This window comes from Phaethon lepturus, unplaced genomic scaffold, assembly GCF_000687285.1.
Source record: "Phaethon lepturus isolate BGI_N335 unplaced genomic scaffold, ASM68728v1 scaffold4252, whole genome shotgun sequence".
NCBI lineage: Eukaryota > Metazoa > Chordata > Aves > Phaethontiformes > Phaethontidae > Phaethon > Phaethon lepturus.
Genome location: NW_010523922.1, coordinates 18,094 through 32,256, shown reverse-complemented (window position 1 = coordinate 32,256; position 14,163 = coordinate 18,094). Strand labels below are relative to the sequence as shown.

Genomic DNA, 14,163 nt, shown 5'->3' with positions numbered 1-14,163 from the left:
GCCAGTTGTGGCGTACCACTTGGCTGCCTTTGACTCCAGTTCATATTGAAGACCAGTATGTTATGAACATTACTTTCATCCTAAATCCAAAACGCAGCACTATACCAGCTATCAGGAACAAAGTTAACTCTATCCCAGCTGAAACCAGGACAATATCCATTTAGCCTCCCTTGTCACACTAAACAAATACAATTCTTCTGTCTGCTAGTCATCCTATTTGACAAGATTTCTAAGCCTTTACCATTAATTCTGTCCTTCTCCAGACTCTAGAACTTGCATGTTTTTTTTTAAAATGCAGTTTGTAACAACAAAAAAAAGCATCAAAAGGTTATCTCTGGATTGCCTACAGGAGGAGAATAAAATCTAATTCTCATTAAGCCTGATAAACTGCTAGAGCCAGTTCTGACACAACTTAATCTAGTTGTGCTAACATCTTTTTATTACTGAAAAATGCCACATAGTCTCAGAAGTGAGCTATGTGAGGTAAATGTAAGGAAGATACAAAATGAAGTAGTGTAAAATGTTATTAGTCAAGCTGCTTAAAGTAATAAAAGTGAAACTAAACCAACTAAGGTAGAAACTCCTCTTTACCTACAACTAAAGCAAGACAGTATTTTCCATTTCAGTATTCTTGCATAGAAACCAATCCTCCACACATTTACCAAGTAATGTTTGCACACTGACATCATGGGTTCCTTTTTAAGTCATATATGTTCTTACTAACAGTTGTCTTTATTAGATGTCTAGTAAAGCTGTGGCTTTTAGGAAGTTCTATTGTTTTTAAGCTCTGATGGTTATATTTTCCGTTGGAGGGCATGGAACTCTCTTCTGATCCTGCAAAATTTTTTAATCTATTTAACATAGTGAAACAACTCTTTATTTTTTTCCTCAACAGGAAGTCCGTAAAGTAAGTGAGAGTATCAAGTATAACCACCCTTTGAGAAAATGTGTTGATACAATACTGAAAAAGGTAAAAAATTGCTCATCTTCAGCCGTAATTATTCAATTGGGAGGGTGTGCTTCCTGCATCTACTGAATACTTGTACATTATTTTCTTTTCCCCTTAACATAAAATCTCTAATTGGCATCTTGGGAGTTTCTGACCACACTTTGAGTTGAAATTCTGTGTGCAATGCTGTATTTTTACATATGTAGTATTTTATAAACAGAAAAATCTACACTTAGAGGGAGCTTTTCAGTTGCATGAAATGCCCCAAACATTTACAAATAATTAACAAAGAGCACTTGCTACTCCATCATCTTTCAGTTAATTTTCTCTTTTCCTTCCAGTGTCCTACTGAGTACCAGGAAAGAATGGGTAGGAACATGGATGATTATGAAGACTTTGATGAAAGACAGAACAGTTACCCAAGTGAAAAAAGCTTGGTCAAACTTCACAAGCAGGTATATTAATAAATGAGAGAATGCCTCATTTATGCTGATGTAATGAGAATAAATGCTAGTCAAAGAAAGATTTTCAATACACTTTACCCGAATTGCTGAGTATAGTGGGTTTTGGGTTTGCTACGTAAGAGAAACTTTTCTCCATGAAAAAAAACATAGAAGTTTAATATCCCAAGTGATATCCAAATCAAATTTCTGGATGTGTAAAAAGTGTCCATGCATTATATCTTGACAGTGTTTTAACTGTGAGTAAGCCTTGTAATGGTTGATTGACAGTGTGTTCTAAAAAAGAAACAGTAGTAAGAGCTTGGTGTTCACTAAGATGTAAAAATAAAGTGGTATGTTGGAAAAAGTAGGCTGTTGCTACAGACAGATTGTGATGAAAGAACTGCAAAATTCAGGAATCATATGTAGTGCTCTTATGATTTATATATTTAGAGAATTAACTGCCTGCTTTTGTGAATTTACAGAATTATTCTCTCCAGTTCTGTAATGTAGACATTTTAAGGGATTTTGCAAAGCTTTTGTCTCGTTTCTTGAAACAAGTATGTTGTAACCATAATTTCTTGTAATATATTATAGGTAATCTATTCAGTACAGAGACATCGACGTACACAGGTCCAGTGGCAAATTCTTTTAGAGCAAGCGTTTTACCTAGAAGATGTGGCAAAAAATGAAACCAGTGCAACTCGACAGTTTGTCCATACCTTTCATTCCCAGGAACCAGAAAATAAAATTATTCAGTATTTCTACACACCAACTGTTGGTAAGTGCTGTCCATGTAGATTTTGGATATGTAAAGGACTAACTGGTACCGTTTTGTAAGAAGAACTGCTTGTTTTATATAAAAAGTTTAGCTACAGTAGAGGGAAGCAAATATGCATCTTAATGCATTTATGTAATGGAAGAGCCATCAGGTTTTGATTTATGCTCTTGACCATAAGTTTAATGTTTTTTTTTTAATTTAATAGCAGTTACATGTTGTAATAGCAATAGGAACTTTGAAGCCTTAGAAGAAAGAAAAATAGCAGCTTTGAATTATTGGCTCATGGCTACCCTCTTGCACTTGTGAGCTATTACTGAGGTTAGCAGCACTCTTCCAGTAAAGCAAAGAGGAAACGACTCTTTGTCTGTCATGTACCAAATGTTAGGACATGAAGCTGCTTGTGCATCTTTTTAGACAATGTCTTCTCCTAATCATGTTTTAACTTCTAATTTGTTGTGCACTAGCAATGAGTTATTTCCAGGGCAGGACAATATAATTTTACAGCCTGAGCTTTGTTTCTGAGAGTAATAGATGAACAAACAAAAAGTGGATCACCCATAGCATCTGTGCCAGAAGTGAAGAGTTCTCTTCTACACCCCCATTCCCTCGCAATTTGCCTCCCAAATACCACACTGTTTTCCCCAGTTGTGCATACGATTCCTTAGGGCTGAGTCAGATCTCTAGGCATTGGAAAAGCCCTGAAATTACGTGTGTGACCTGACAATTGCAGCCTTGGTTTTAAGGATGTGCATGCAAAAAGTTCACAAAAGTTTTTGTGAGGGAGTTCCATTTCCGGTTGTGTAATTTTCATTAACTCATTCTGGATCTGTGTGTGTCTGTTTTTTCCAGAATGGTACTGGGAGTGTCTTCTACGACCATGGTTTTACAGGGTGCTTGCAGTTGTTCTGGCCACATTCTCTGTAATTGTTGTGTGGTCAGAGTGCACATTTTTCAGCACAAAACCAGTTTTATCGTTATTCGCAGTTTTCATACAGCTGGCAGAAAAGACATATAATTACATATACATAGAGGTAAGTTTGAAGTTCTGTTGAGTTTTCAACAAAAATGTTTTCAAATATATTGTTATTACAATAATAGTAGACCAGATTGATTTAAGAATAGGTCTCTAAATAATCATAAGATCTCTAAAATATATAATACCAAACTTTGTTTCTGTGGAAGGAGCTGCCTTTTGCCACTTCTTACAAGTCTCCAGTACGGCGTGAAGGTGTGACCCAGTTGAGCTGAATATCATGTGTAGAGTAATATGTGAAACATTACCTTGGAGCTTAGGTGTTTAGACTTTGTGTCTAATCAACCATGTGTGTGACCTCTCTTCCCTAAATAGGAATTTGCTGCTGACCAGAAATCCTGTCACAGGTGTGGCTAGCATATGTGTGCACAAATTTATCAGTAAAGGAACTGACCTGAAAAATTCCAGTAAACTAACAAGATAGGTTGAATTGAAAACACTTTTCTCATCACTTTTTGTGGAAATGTCAAATCTGTCATAGTTACTAAGGCAATTACAGCAATTTAATTTACATAACAAAAAGAAGTAGAATGAACTTTCCTAGAGTGTTGTGTTAGCTTATATGAAGTGCAGAATGTGACAAGTGTCATTCTCAATTTAAGTTAGTCAGAAACACTCCTGAAACTCTTCTTGGAGCTGGTGTTAGTGTCCCATCTCAAAATGAAAAATTAGACTCGTGAACTTGTTGCATGCACAGACTATATGCTGAATGCAGTAAAACCTTTATTAGAGTTCTACATTGAAACAAGTTTTCTTTTTCTACAGATGGCCTGTTTTCTTACCATCTTTTTCCTAAGTATCTGTGTTTACTCTACTGTCTTCAGGATCCGTGTATTTAACTATTATTACTTAGCTTCACATCATCAGACAGATGCATACAGTCTCCTTTTCAGTGGCATGTGAGTATGTGGCATATATTTTGCAGATTTTCTGTCAATTACTCGGTTGAAAATGTCCATGAAACTTTCATTTATATTCTTTCGTTTATAATCATATAATCATAATATATAAAATTCATTTTCAATCAAATCAAATTCAAATGAAATCAAATTCAAATTCAATGAAATAAAATTTATTTATAAGCATAATAAATCCTAATAATCTGTACATCATGATTCTGTGATATATCCAGTTATGATTTCTTAATATTTTTAGTGCAAGAAATCGTTTAAATGCTGTTGCCTCTTGCATTTTGCAGGTTATTTTGCCGTCTTACTCCACCATTATGCTTGAACTTTTTGGGCTTGACCCATATGGATGCAACAATCTCTCACAAAAACACTCAGCCAACTGCTTATACATCTGTAAGTACACAAAATGTGGGTTTGAGGCTTCTATATGGTTTGAAGAATAGGCAAATATTTTTAAATACTTCTTATTGTAAGATTCAGATATTAAAATCTTTTCACTAGTATTAAACAGAGTAGAAATACTTACTATAGACCAGGAGTTTGGTTATGATTGCTAAGCTACACAGCAGTCATCAGTCGCTCAGTTTTTCTGTTTTGGTCTCCATCATAAGGAAGTAAATTATTATGCTGAAGAGCTCAGACTGTTCTTCACTTCTTAACAGCTTTAGCTTCCACTGGGTTTAGTGTACGGGGCATCTTGATAGATTGAGAGCAAACCTAACTTGCCACTGAAAACCAGTGAGTTTGGTTTTACTTAACAAACAATTTCTGTAGAACAGCAGGTTACATCTCACATCTTTGTTCTTAGCAAGTAGATTCTTAGTGTTGTCCAGAGCCTCTTTCACAGCAGATGGAAAGACCCACCAAATTTGAACTGGTTCTGGATTAGGTGAGACAAAAAGATCTAGCATTTTAGAAACCTCAAAGTGGATACACTGTTAGAGGAGGCTTTTAGATCTGGGCATTCTAGGTCAATTGTCTGAATCACATCTGTGATGATAATATTTACCTGTGTTTCAGTAACTGTAAAAAATTGTATGTTTGTGTGTTGTGGACTGAAAATGGTGAGATGGCACAATCTTTATGGATATATGTAGAATATATCTGATTAGAGCTTGCTCTTGTGGTTTTTTTCCCCAGATAATGGGATCCATGAAAGTGCTGTCCTTCATTGCAGATGGATTCTATATATATTACCCAATGCTTGTCGTCATTCTCTGTATTGCAACATACTTTAGGTAAGTGGTTTGCAAGACAGATCCTCCATTTTTCTTTACATTAGTAATACCAGTTTCAGCAATGAGGAAGAGATTGAATTCCCTTCTTCCCGCAGTTGAGTTGTGACATATTAATAAAAATGCAAAAACCTAAACCAATAAATTGCTATTTATATATGTGAAATGTGTACATTTTAAGAATATTGATTATGTTAACTCCTGAGTTGTGGGGATTTTTCCCCATTAACCTTCATTCTCAGGTTTTGAGATCTGATCTGTTTGAACTTTGGAGCCCACAAACATTTAGATTCTGCTTTTGAGATTAAAATTACCACAAGGAAGCTATGTTTTCAGCAAGGTTTTCTAACAAACTAGGAAGCATATGCAGAACCTTTAGGTAATTAACTTTCTAATAGACTTGTAACCAATTTCTGATCCGTTACCAGACTTCTGTTTGAAAGCATAGTGGTTTAAATCGTTTAATCTTGTTTCCCTAAGCCACAGTTTGTTGGAGTCTGGAAGGGCAATTGCAGAAAATACTGTTACATGCTTGCTTTATCTTTACATTTCCAAATGTCTGCTTTTAACCACTGTAAGGGATGAGATACTTTGTCTGATGTTGCTCTGCTACATTTATGTTCACTTCTTCAATTTTGCATTACCATTTAGTGAGAAGTTATGTATATGTTTTGAGTCATATAGAATGTAGTTAAGCACCTTGAATGTCCTTTAATACCCTATGTGTATCCATAGATGGTAAGTCCTAGGTTTTCCTTGCTTACCTTTAGGTTAGGTGACAAAAGTGGTGGTGGAGGCAAAAAAAAAACAAACCACGAAAAGCAAACAGGAAAGCCAATGACAAGACAGTGGTTTGTGTGACTTCTTGTCCATGATGATCCTCGGCCTTGAATGCCAGTGAAAAGGAAGAAAAGAAAAGAAAAGGAGAAGTTGCTTTGGTTGAACTTTAATGCCCTCTAGTAATTCAGATACATGCAAACCTAAATATTTAATTAAAATGTATCAAAGAAAGCTGTTTGCTTTGTTCAGCAATCTTAAAGTTCAGATAGTACAGGAAAACAAACTTTTCAGCATAAATATGCAATGAAGCCAACACTGAACATGATATTTATACTCCAGTTTGGAGAGAGGAAACAATAAGAACAAGAGCAGTTGTGTTTCCAGGTGTGAAGTTGAAAAGGTGAAAGTGGTTTCATGCTATCTAGTTCCAGTACTAGCTTAAGAAAGATGGAGCAAGCTTGTTAGCTGACTGCTGTCTAATGGGTATCCAAAATGGCAGCCAGCATCCCTGCAGCTTACAGGTACATCACACATTTTTTCTGAGTAAAACCTGAGATGTAGCTGGCTTTCCTATGTTATTACTCTTTCAAAAACACAGAAATCGTAATAGGCAGAATTTTTATAGTAATTGTCTTCTGTCAAAGAATAGTCAATGAGATACCATAGGTATAAATTCTATTATATCTGAGAACATCTCAAGCAATTGTCTTATCTTAAATCATTTGCACTACTATAAACAGTTTTATCGCTCTATTTGAATAGGAATATTCCATCACTTTCAGTTGGATTTAGGAACGTGTCATTGTTCTGAATTTTCTGATTTCTCAGCTAGTATAATAATCTGTGTTCTATATTGCTTTTTTATATGAATTGTCTACAAATTTCTGAATAATTTCTTCTACATTTTGCAGTGTAATATATCTAAACTATTCATTGTAAATTAACAAAGGAAATTGCTTCTTCTGCTGCTTTTACCAGTTTAGGAACTCGTTGTTTGAATCTTTTGGGATTCCAGCAGTTCATGGGGGATAGTGAAATGACCTCTGATTTGATTGATGAAGGAAAAGAGCTAATCAAAAGAGGTAAGTTAGGTCCTCTGTCCTACTCTTCCTGCAAAATATAGTATGTTGTTGCATTAAACTTGTCTGAAATGTTAAACATCAAAAAACGACATATAGTTGGTCAATATTTTGAAAACTGTACTGAGGCAGTCTACTGCACAAAATGCAATAGACTTACAGCATTGTGGTTGCTATATAAACAGTGCTGGACTTTACTGACATCTGAAGTAAAGTATCAGCTTTATTCATCCAGTATCTGAATTTTAGATATTTCTAAATACTTTACAGTTCAATTAAGCGGTGTTCCTCTGAGATCAGTCTATTACTGATCGACTAATACCTGAGGACGTGCTTGCATAATCAGTCATAGAGGATAGTTATCACTTAAGTTGTCTTTGTCATCAACAAACTCATTTTAATCTTTCTTTGTGTAAGTGTTTTGATTGAGCTGACCAAATTCAGTCATTCCCTTTAGGATTTTTTTGCTGTTTCAACTATAATTGTGTTCTATCACACAAAGCATGTTGTTCTGTAGAGCTGTAATTATCTGTTGTTTTGGAGAGCTTTTTAATTTTCTCTTACATTAATTTTTTTTGAAACTGTTTCTTGAAAGTTGTTAAAAGCTTTTGCGGTTCTCGAGTAGATGTTTAGAAATTAAAATCTCTGGATACAATGATATATTATGGAATACTGTCATTCTCCTTTCATAATTTTTGAAAAATGCTACCTGGATTAATTTAGAGTAGTAGTGTTTCTTTTTTTGGAGAAAGAGGAATGTCTCTCATTCCCTTAAAAAAGAAGTTACTATTTTTTTGATACTGTGATGTTAAACTTCCAGCTAAATAGCAGATAAGGACACAAACTGTTCAGGTCATACTTTGGGCTTCACAGAATTTCAGCAACGTTTGGATTCAATAATGCTCAAGTTTCTTCTTAACGTTAAACTTTTTCTAGCTGTTTCTAGGAGTTTGGGGTTTTTTTTTGCTTTGCCAGCTGGTATCCACATGTTATGCCTTGACTCAAGATACCATCGTGATGAATTCATTCTAACAGGAAACTCCATAATGATAGACAAGCAGCTTTGTCTTCTGTTTTTATTTAATTGTATATGCCATCTATTTCAATAATAATCTTTGCTATTTAACTTCAGATTTTCATTGTCTTTGAAAAAAAAAATTGGTGATTATTTGTCTTGTGTGGAGCTCAGACAATTTTTTTTTATTTATAGAGAAACGAAAACGACAAAGGCAGGAAGAAGGTGAAAACAGAAGAAGGGTATGAGATTGTTTTAGCTAATTATACTATTATACAATATCTGATAGGATTTGCCATTGCTATTTAATTCAGCATGGTCTATTTCACCAAAAACATAAGCCTCCAGTAATTCATGGAATCAGTTTAATCTTGCAGAATAGTCTTGGCTGGGGTGAAAAATAATTTATGTTTTACTTTTAAATGGTAAGAGGGTGATTTTGGTCACACTACTGGGAAGTTTTTGTTCGTGTGCTGTGAGAATGGTGTGTGCTAATAGGTGTAACAAACATTAAAAAGGGTCCTAATTTCTAGGATGCAGAATGATCTGAAATGGATTATTGTCAGTCTCTTATGCTGATACTGCTCTACTTGAAATAACTGCAGCTGCAGTGTCATCATATTGACTGAAATGAGGACTGTATGCTCCTCCCAAACTTAACCATTGCTTTTTGTGCCCATTGGAAAGTAATGAGCACAGATTCCACCCCCCCAGAGGAGGGAATTGCATTTAAGACAGATTTAATACTGTTACCACTGAGTAACAAACAACAAACAGAATGTTTGATTCCAATCGTACTTTGAGTGCATACTGAACTGAAAGATCTGTGAAGGCAGTCAATCTGAATAGAAAATAATTCAGTCAGCTTCACTTTAAGGAGCTTCAGTTAACTTTAGCTTTAGTTTTTCATTAATTTATAACATTTGGAATTTAATGTAAAGAATCACAATCAACGAGAGAAATGGAAAGGATACATGCAAAAAATGAACTGACTAAAAGAAGGGAAAAATATTTTCTGCGGAAAGGCAAGATAATCAGACTGAAACCTAGCTTTTCAAGCTCAGGGCTCCTTCAGTTCTGGATGACAGCCAATACTGCATAGACCTTCTGATCCTCTAACCCCCATCTTGTAATTTTAGGACTTGATCTTATTGTGAAACCAAATAGTAGCAAATGCAAGATGCATTTAGTATACACTGAAATGATCTGACATTAAGCAACACGTTCAACAGCAAACTCAATTTCAGATGTTACCTGTTTTGTGAGTTTGCATTAAATACTATTGATTTCCCATTGATTCTTGAAACTTTCAGGGCTTTTGAGAGTTATCTTTTACTGAATCATGATTAAATGCTTCTTCTGCAGTGTAGGACTCTAACATATGGCATAAATTAGCACTGTAATTCTAAATGTACCAGTTACTACTAGTATCTAATCTGGGATCTAGATACGAATCTGAAACATGTTAAAGTTATTGCAGCAATTGGAAAAGTTTCTGTTGAGACATGTAGTTGTCTCCTAATAAAAGAATGAGATATTTTCTTCTTTAATATTTCATTATACTTCATACTAAAATGTGTACATACTAAAACATGATGGAATGGAAGAACAAGCTTAGTAAACATGGCCTGTCCAAATGTTTTTTTGTGCTACCTGCATCTGGTTACTTTACCATTCTGCCACTAGATGGAAGTAGAAATCAAAAAAAGCAACGTTCCCATTGTAACTTGGATAAGTTGAGTGAACTTCGAGTGCAGGGTTAATACGTAATTTGTTTTCTGCAAGTCTTTTTTCTAAAGAACAGTTATGGTAACCGGTTTAGTGAACGGACGTATCTTGAGTTTAAAACAAAACAAAAATTATTCCTGTATCAAAATACTGAGCAGGAACATTTTCAAAATATTACTTTCATAGTCTGATGTGACTGACCAATTAGTTCTAAATTGTGGGTCTGGAATATTTCTTGATTCTATGTATGATTTTGTTGTTACTACTTCTTCACAGCTCGCGTTTTCTTTTTTGTCTTTTTTCCAGGAGTGGAAAGAGCGTTATGGAAATAGAGACGATTCCACTAGAAACAGAGTTGTTCACACAGACCAAAAAGAATCCAGCTTCTCAGAGACCAATACCAGTAGACGTAAGCTTTGTGGGTTTTGGAGGGAGTTTGTTTTGGTTTGTGTTTTTAGTATTTTGTCTGCACAACACGGGGTGTCAACAAAGAGCCTTTATTTAGGATATGTCTTGAAGTTGAGAGTTTTAAATCTTCAAATTTACCTCTTCTAGTTGCAAATGAACTCTCTCAGACTGGAATAACGGAATAATCAAATAAATTATGAGAAATATAAAACCAATAACATGTCACACAAGTGTGTACATGTTCATTTAACACTGTTAGCAAAAAACTTTTTTGTGGATGTACTAAACTTCCAAAAAGTTTATTTGTCACAGTGTCTATGTTTTTTATGTATTTTATACGCTCTTGTAAGCTCACAACAAGTGAAAAATGAAACTTAAAAAAAGAACGAAAAAGAGGGAGAAGGAGGAGGCTTTGAACATACTTTTGAGACAACTCGGGTAGATTTCCCCCTCCCTCCTCTTTTACAAAGTTGGAAACCCAGATTTTCAGTGGTAGACTAATTGAAATTGTATAAAATTATATTTTAATGTTAACCATATGAATATGTAGCATTCCAACACCAAATCAAGCTGTAGATACTGGCATAATGAAGGTGGCAGAGTGAACTGCAAAACAACTATTACTTCATTAATTCCTGAGATTGCCTCTTTAAAAACAAACAGAACCAAACAAAAAAAAAGCTCCAGCTAGCTTAGTTAAAGTGGGAAGTTGGGAAGATGAATGGATATTGATTGATTTAGAAGTAAAGCTTGCACATAACTTCTCATTTTCTTTGATTCTCTGCAAACTAGATCTCATCCTACTTGAGGGGCAAAAGAAAAGTTATAGTTACATTGCTATAGAGATACCAAAAAGAAATAGTACAAATTTGACCATGTAACCAGATCTGGTTTCATATTGAATCTACTCTAAATCATCACACTTACACTTTGGATGAGATACTAGCAAATTATTATTGGGGTCTTCTAAGTTCGATGTCTTCACACATTCCAAGGTGTTCATAGAGGAAATTAGTATCTTTTGTTCCTTTTCCCTATTCAGCACTATCAAAGTATACCCGATCAAATGGTAGGACTGAAAGAGATAGAATAGAACTCCTCCAGGATGCAGAACCTTTGGATTTTAACGCAGACACAATTAGTGATGACCCCCTTGAATTGGACTCAGGAAGGTAAGGAATATTCTGTGTTACTTAAAATTAAACGGTACTAATGTCTTCTGACCTATGACAGCTCTATCAGATGGTTTTATAATAATAGTTTTGTAAATCAAATTTATCAACTCACCTAGCTCTTTTCCCTTCCTTCTCCTCCATGATATGGGAATTGTTTCAAAACCAATTGAAACCTGAAGGTTTCTTAGTTTTTTAGAAACATCTGAGTAAGATTTGAGTTGAATATGATTTTGCATATTGGCATAATCTGAAAAATACTGCATATAAAAACAGAAAACTGGAGGGTGACCTGCACATGTACGATACAAGCTTTTCTCTAGTTTTCTAGAAGAGTTTGAAACCTTACTTGATTTCCCTGTATAAAAACCATCATAAAGGGATGCAAGAAAGAAGACTGAGTATTACAGGACCAGTAGTTTCAGGAATACACCTGTGGATCAGATCTGGGAACTGCTGGAGTAAATTAAAATCTGAATTTATTGAACACAAAGTCCCAGGCTGCACAGTGTAGCACTGTTTATAATAGAGAATTCTGTGCATGTGACTGCAACATCAAATTTCCTTAGTTGTGAAATAGAGTACCTTATGTAACTGCTAAGCTCTGCGCATATTTAAGAAACAAGTAATTTTATGGGTACTTTTTAAATCTAGCTAGTTATTATGTAGAACCATGTAATGATAAATAATTTTAAATTCCCTTATAAAAAGTTGTAGTTTACATTATTTTCCAGCTAAAACTAGCATACCCAATTCAATAAAAATTCATAACTGGTTTCAGTTGACTTACATCTATAATGTCAACCAATAAATGACAGTTCAAAAATAGGCAAAGATGTTAATATGATACTAAGGCAAATATGTTAAATGATACTGCCAGATTTTACAGATTGATTCAGCAATGTTAGTTTGTATCAACAAGTAACTTGTCTAGTCTAATGTCACCACATTTCACAAGTTGGTTCTTTTTAAGCCCAAGAGTTTGAAGAGGAACTAGCCTAGCAATTCTGTCAGCTCTTGACTCCTATACAGTGTGAAAGGGATAATAGTCTACAAAACCAGGAATATACATATATAATTATTTTGGAGCAAATACTTTTCAGGTACAGTATCTGAAGTGTTCTAGCACCTATACAGACTTTTCAGAGTGGAACATTCTGAACCTTTTCTTTAAAAAAAAAATCTGGAGCCACAGAGCTTAGTTGAGATTTACTCTAGTAACCTGCATTTCATTTCACAGAGGTGATAAATCAAGAATAATTACGTATGAAATTTAAATTAACTTAAAAATAGCTTGTGTAACACTGATTTTTAGAACTATAGCTCCTGCAATAGTTACAAGCATTCTAGGACAGTAAAAGCACCAGGGACAGTAGGTTCTGCCTTTGTGTCTGCTCAGGTTTTGGTAAGTACTGTGGAGAGGAAGTAAATTTTAAATTTTAAAAATTTTTAAATTTTAAAATGCTTTTAAAATATATTTGACCCATAATTTGTGAAGCTTCTTTTTCCCCACAAAGTATGCAGCCATTTGTTTTCATTATCTTTGATACTGTTTTTCTTCTAGGAATACCCAATTAAATGTTCTGTTAATCACCATAATTACTTTTGGATGCTGTTGTTTTGTGGGGGTTTTTTGTTTGTTGTTTTTTTTTTAAGAAAAAGGTCTGTTCAACAAAAACATTCAACTTCCTTCCTTTGTATCAGGAAGCAAAGTTATTTAAGACTCCCAGTATTTGTATCATACTTTTTCTTGGTCACATGAGATTTAATTTAATGACTGCCTATCAAATTCTCATGGAAACTGTAATTCTGTAGAATTTCAGATTTTGTAATTCATTGAGAGTTAAGGAGTAAGAGTGCAGTAAGAGTTACATGATTTCATGGGTCTTTATTTTTCTTCTTCCTGTGATACTTTTTCATATCTAAAATTGATTCTGCAGGTACCAGCCTGGTGGAAGATACCTGTCCATGTCTCGAAGCCAAATGTTTGATGATGTCTAAACTCCTCAAAGCTAAAGAAAATTCAGTGGAAATGTATTTCCTATTCATTGCTTGGAAAATACTGTATTTATGATATATCAGAGAACCAGAAAAGACCATTTTTTGTTTAAAAAAAGAATATGAAGGAACAACTATTTTGAAGATGCACCTATATGATAACTTTACTACTTATGACAAGAATATGCTTCTTCTATTGTAGATATTGTTATGCATCAGTGTGGGCTTTTGTGTCAATGACCAAAAGGAGTAAACTATTAATGAAGTTAATAGAGGGTATTAATAAATATATCCAGGGCTCAGCTTGAACTCTAACATTGTAAGTTTTAGGAAGAGGATTTTTTGGAAGGAAGTTTTTGTATTTTAACAGATGCTATGAGAGCATCGTAATGCATCCAAAGTGCAGTTATATCAATTACTATAGTAAACACTTTCTATAATTTTTCTATTTGAACTTTATGCCTAGTCCAAAATCTGCTGAATTAAATGAAGGCTTCTTTTGGCTTCAGTGGTCTTTGAATCAGATTGAATGGCAGGCTGTTCTTCATAAAATCATAAAATACATGTTCCAGTATTCAAAGGGTGGCTACAAAGAAGATGGAGACTCCCTTTTTACAGAGAGACACATGTTGAA

At 34.4% G+C, this 14,163-nt stretch overlaps 1 protein-coding gene across 1 annotated transcript; it reads left to right on the top strand.

Annotated features, from left to right (window-relative positions):
- Nucleotides 1-895: 895 nt before the first annotated feature.
- On the top strand, nucleotides 896-13,532 carry LMBRD2 (LMBR1 domain containing 2; the record flags this gene model as incomplete). Its single annotated transcript, XM_010282248.1, has 12 exons — nucleotides 896-970; nucleotides 1,291-1,404; nucleotides 1,987-2,170; nucleotides 3,020-3,201; nucleotides 3,969-4,102; nucleotides 4,402-4,507; nucleotides 5,255-5,352; nucleotides 7,108-7,211; nucleotides 8,419-8,465; nucleotides 10,258-10,360; nucleotides 11,402-11,531; nucleotides 13,472-13,532. Coding segments are annotated over 12 exons (1,338 nt in total), but the record flags the coding sequence as incomplete, so codon positions are not given.
- Nucleotides 13,533-14,163: the final 631 nt, after the last annotated feature.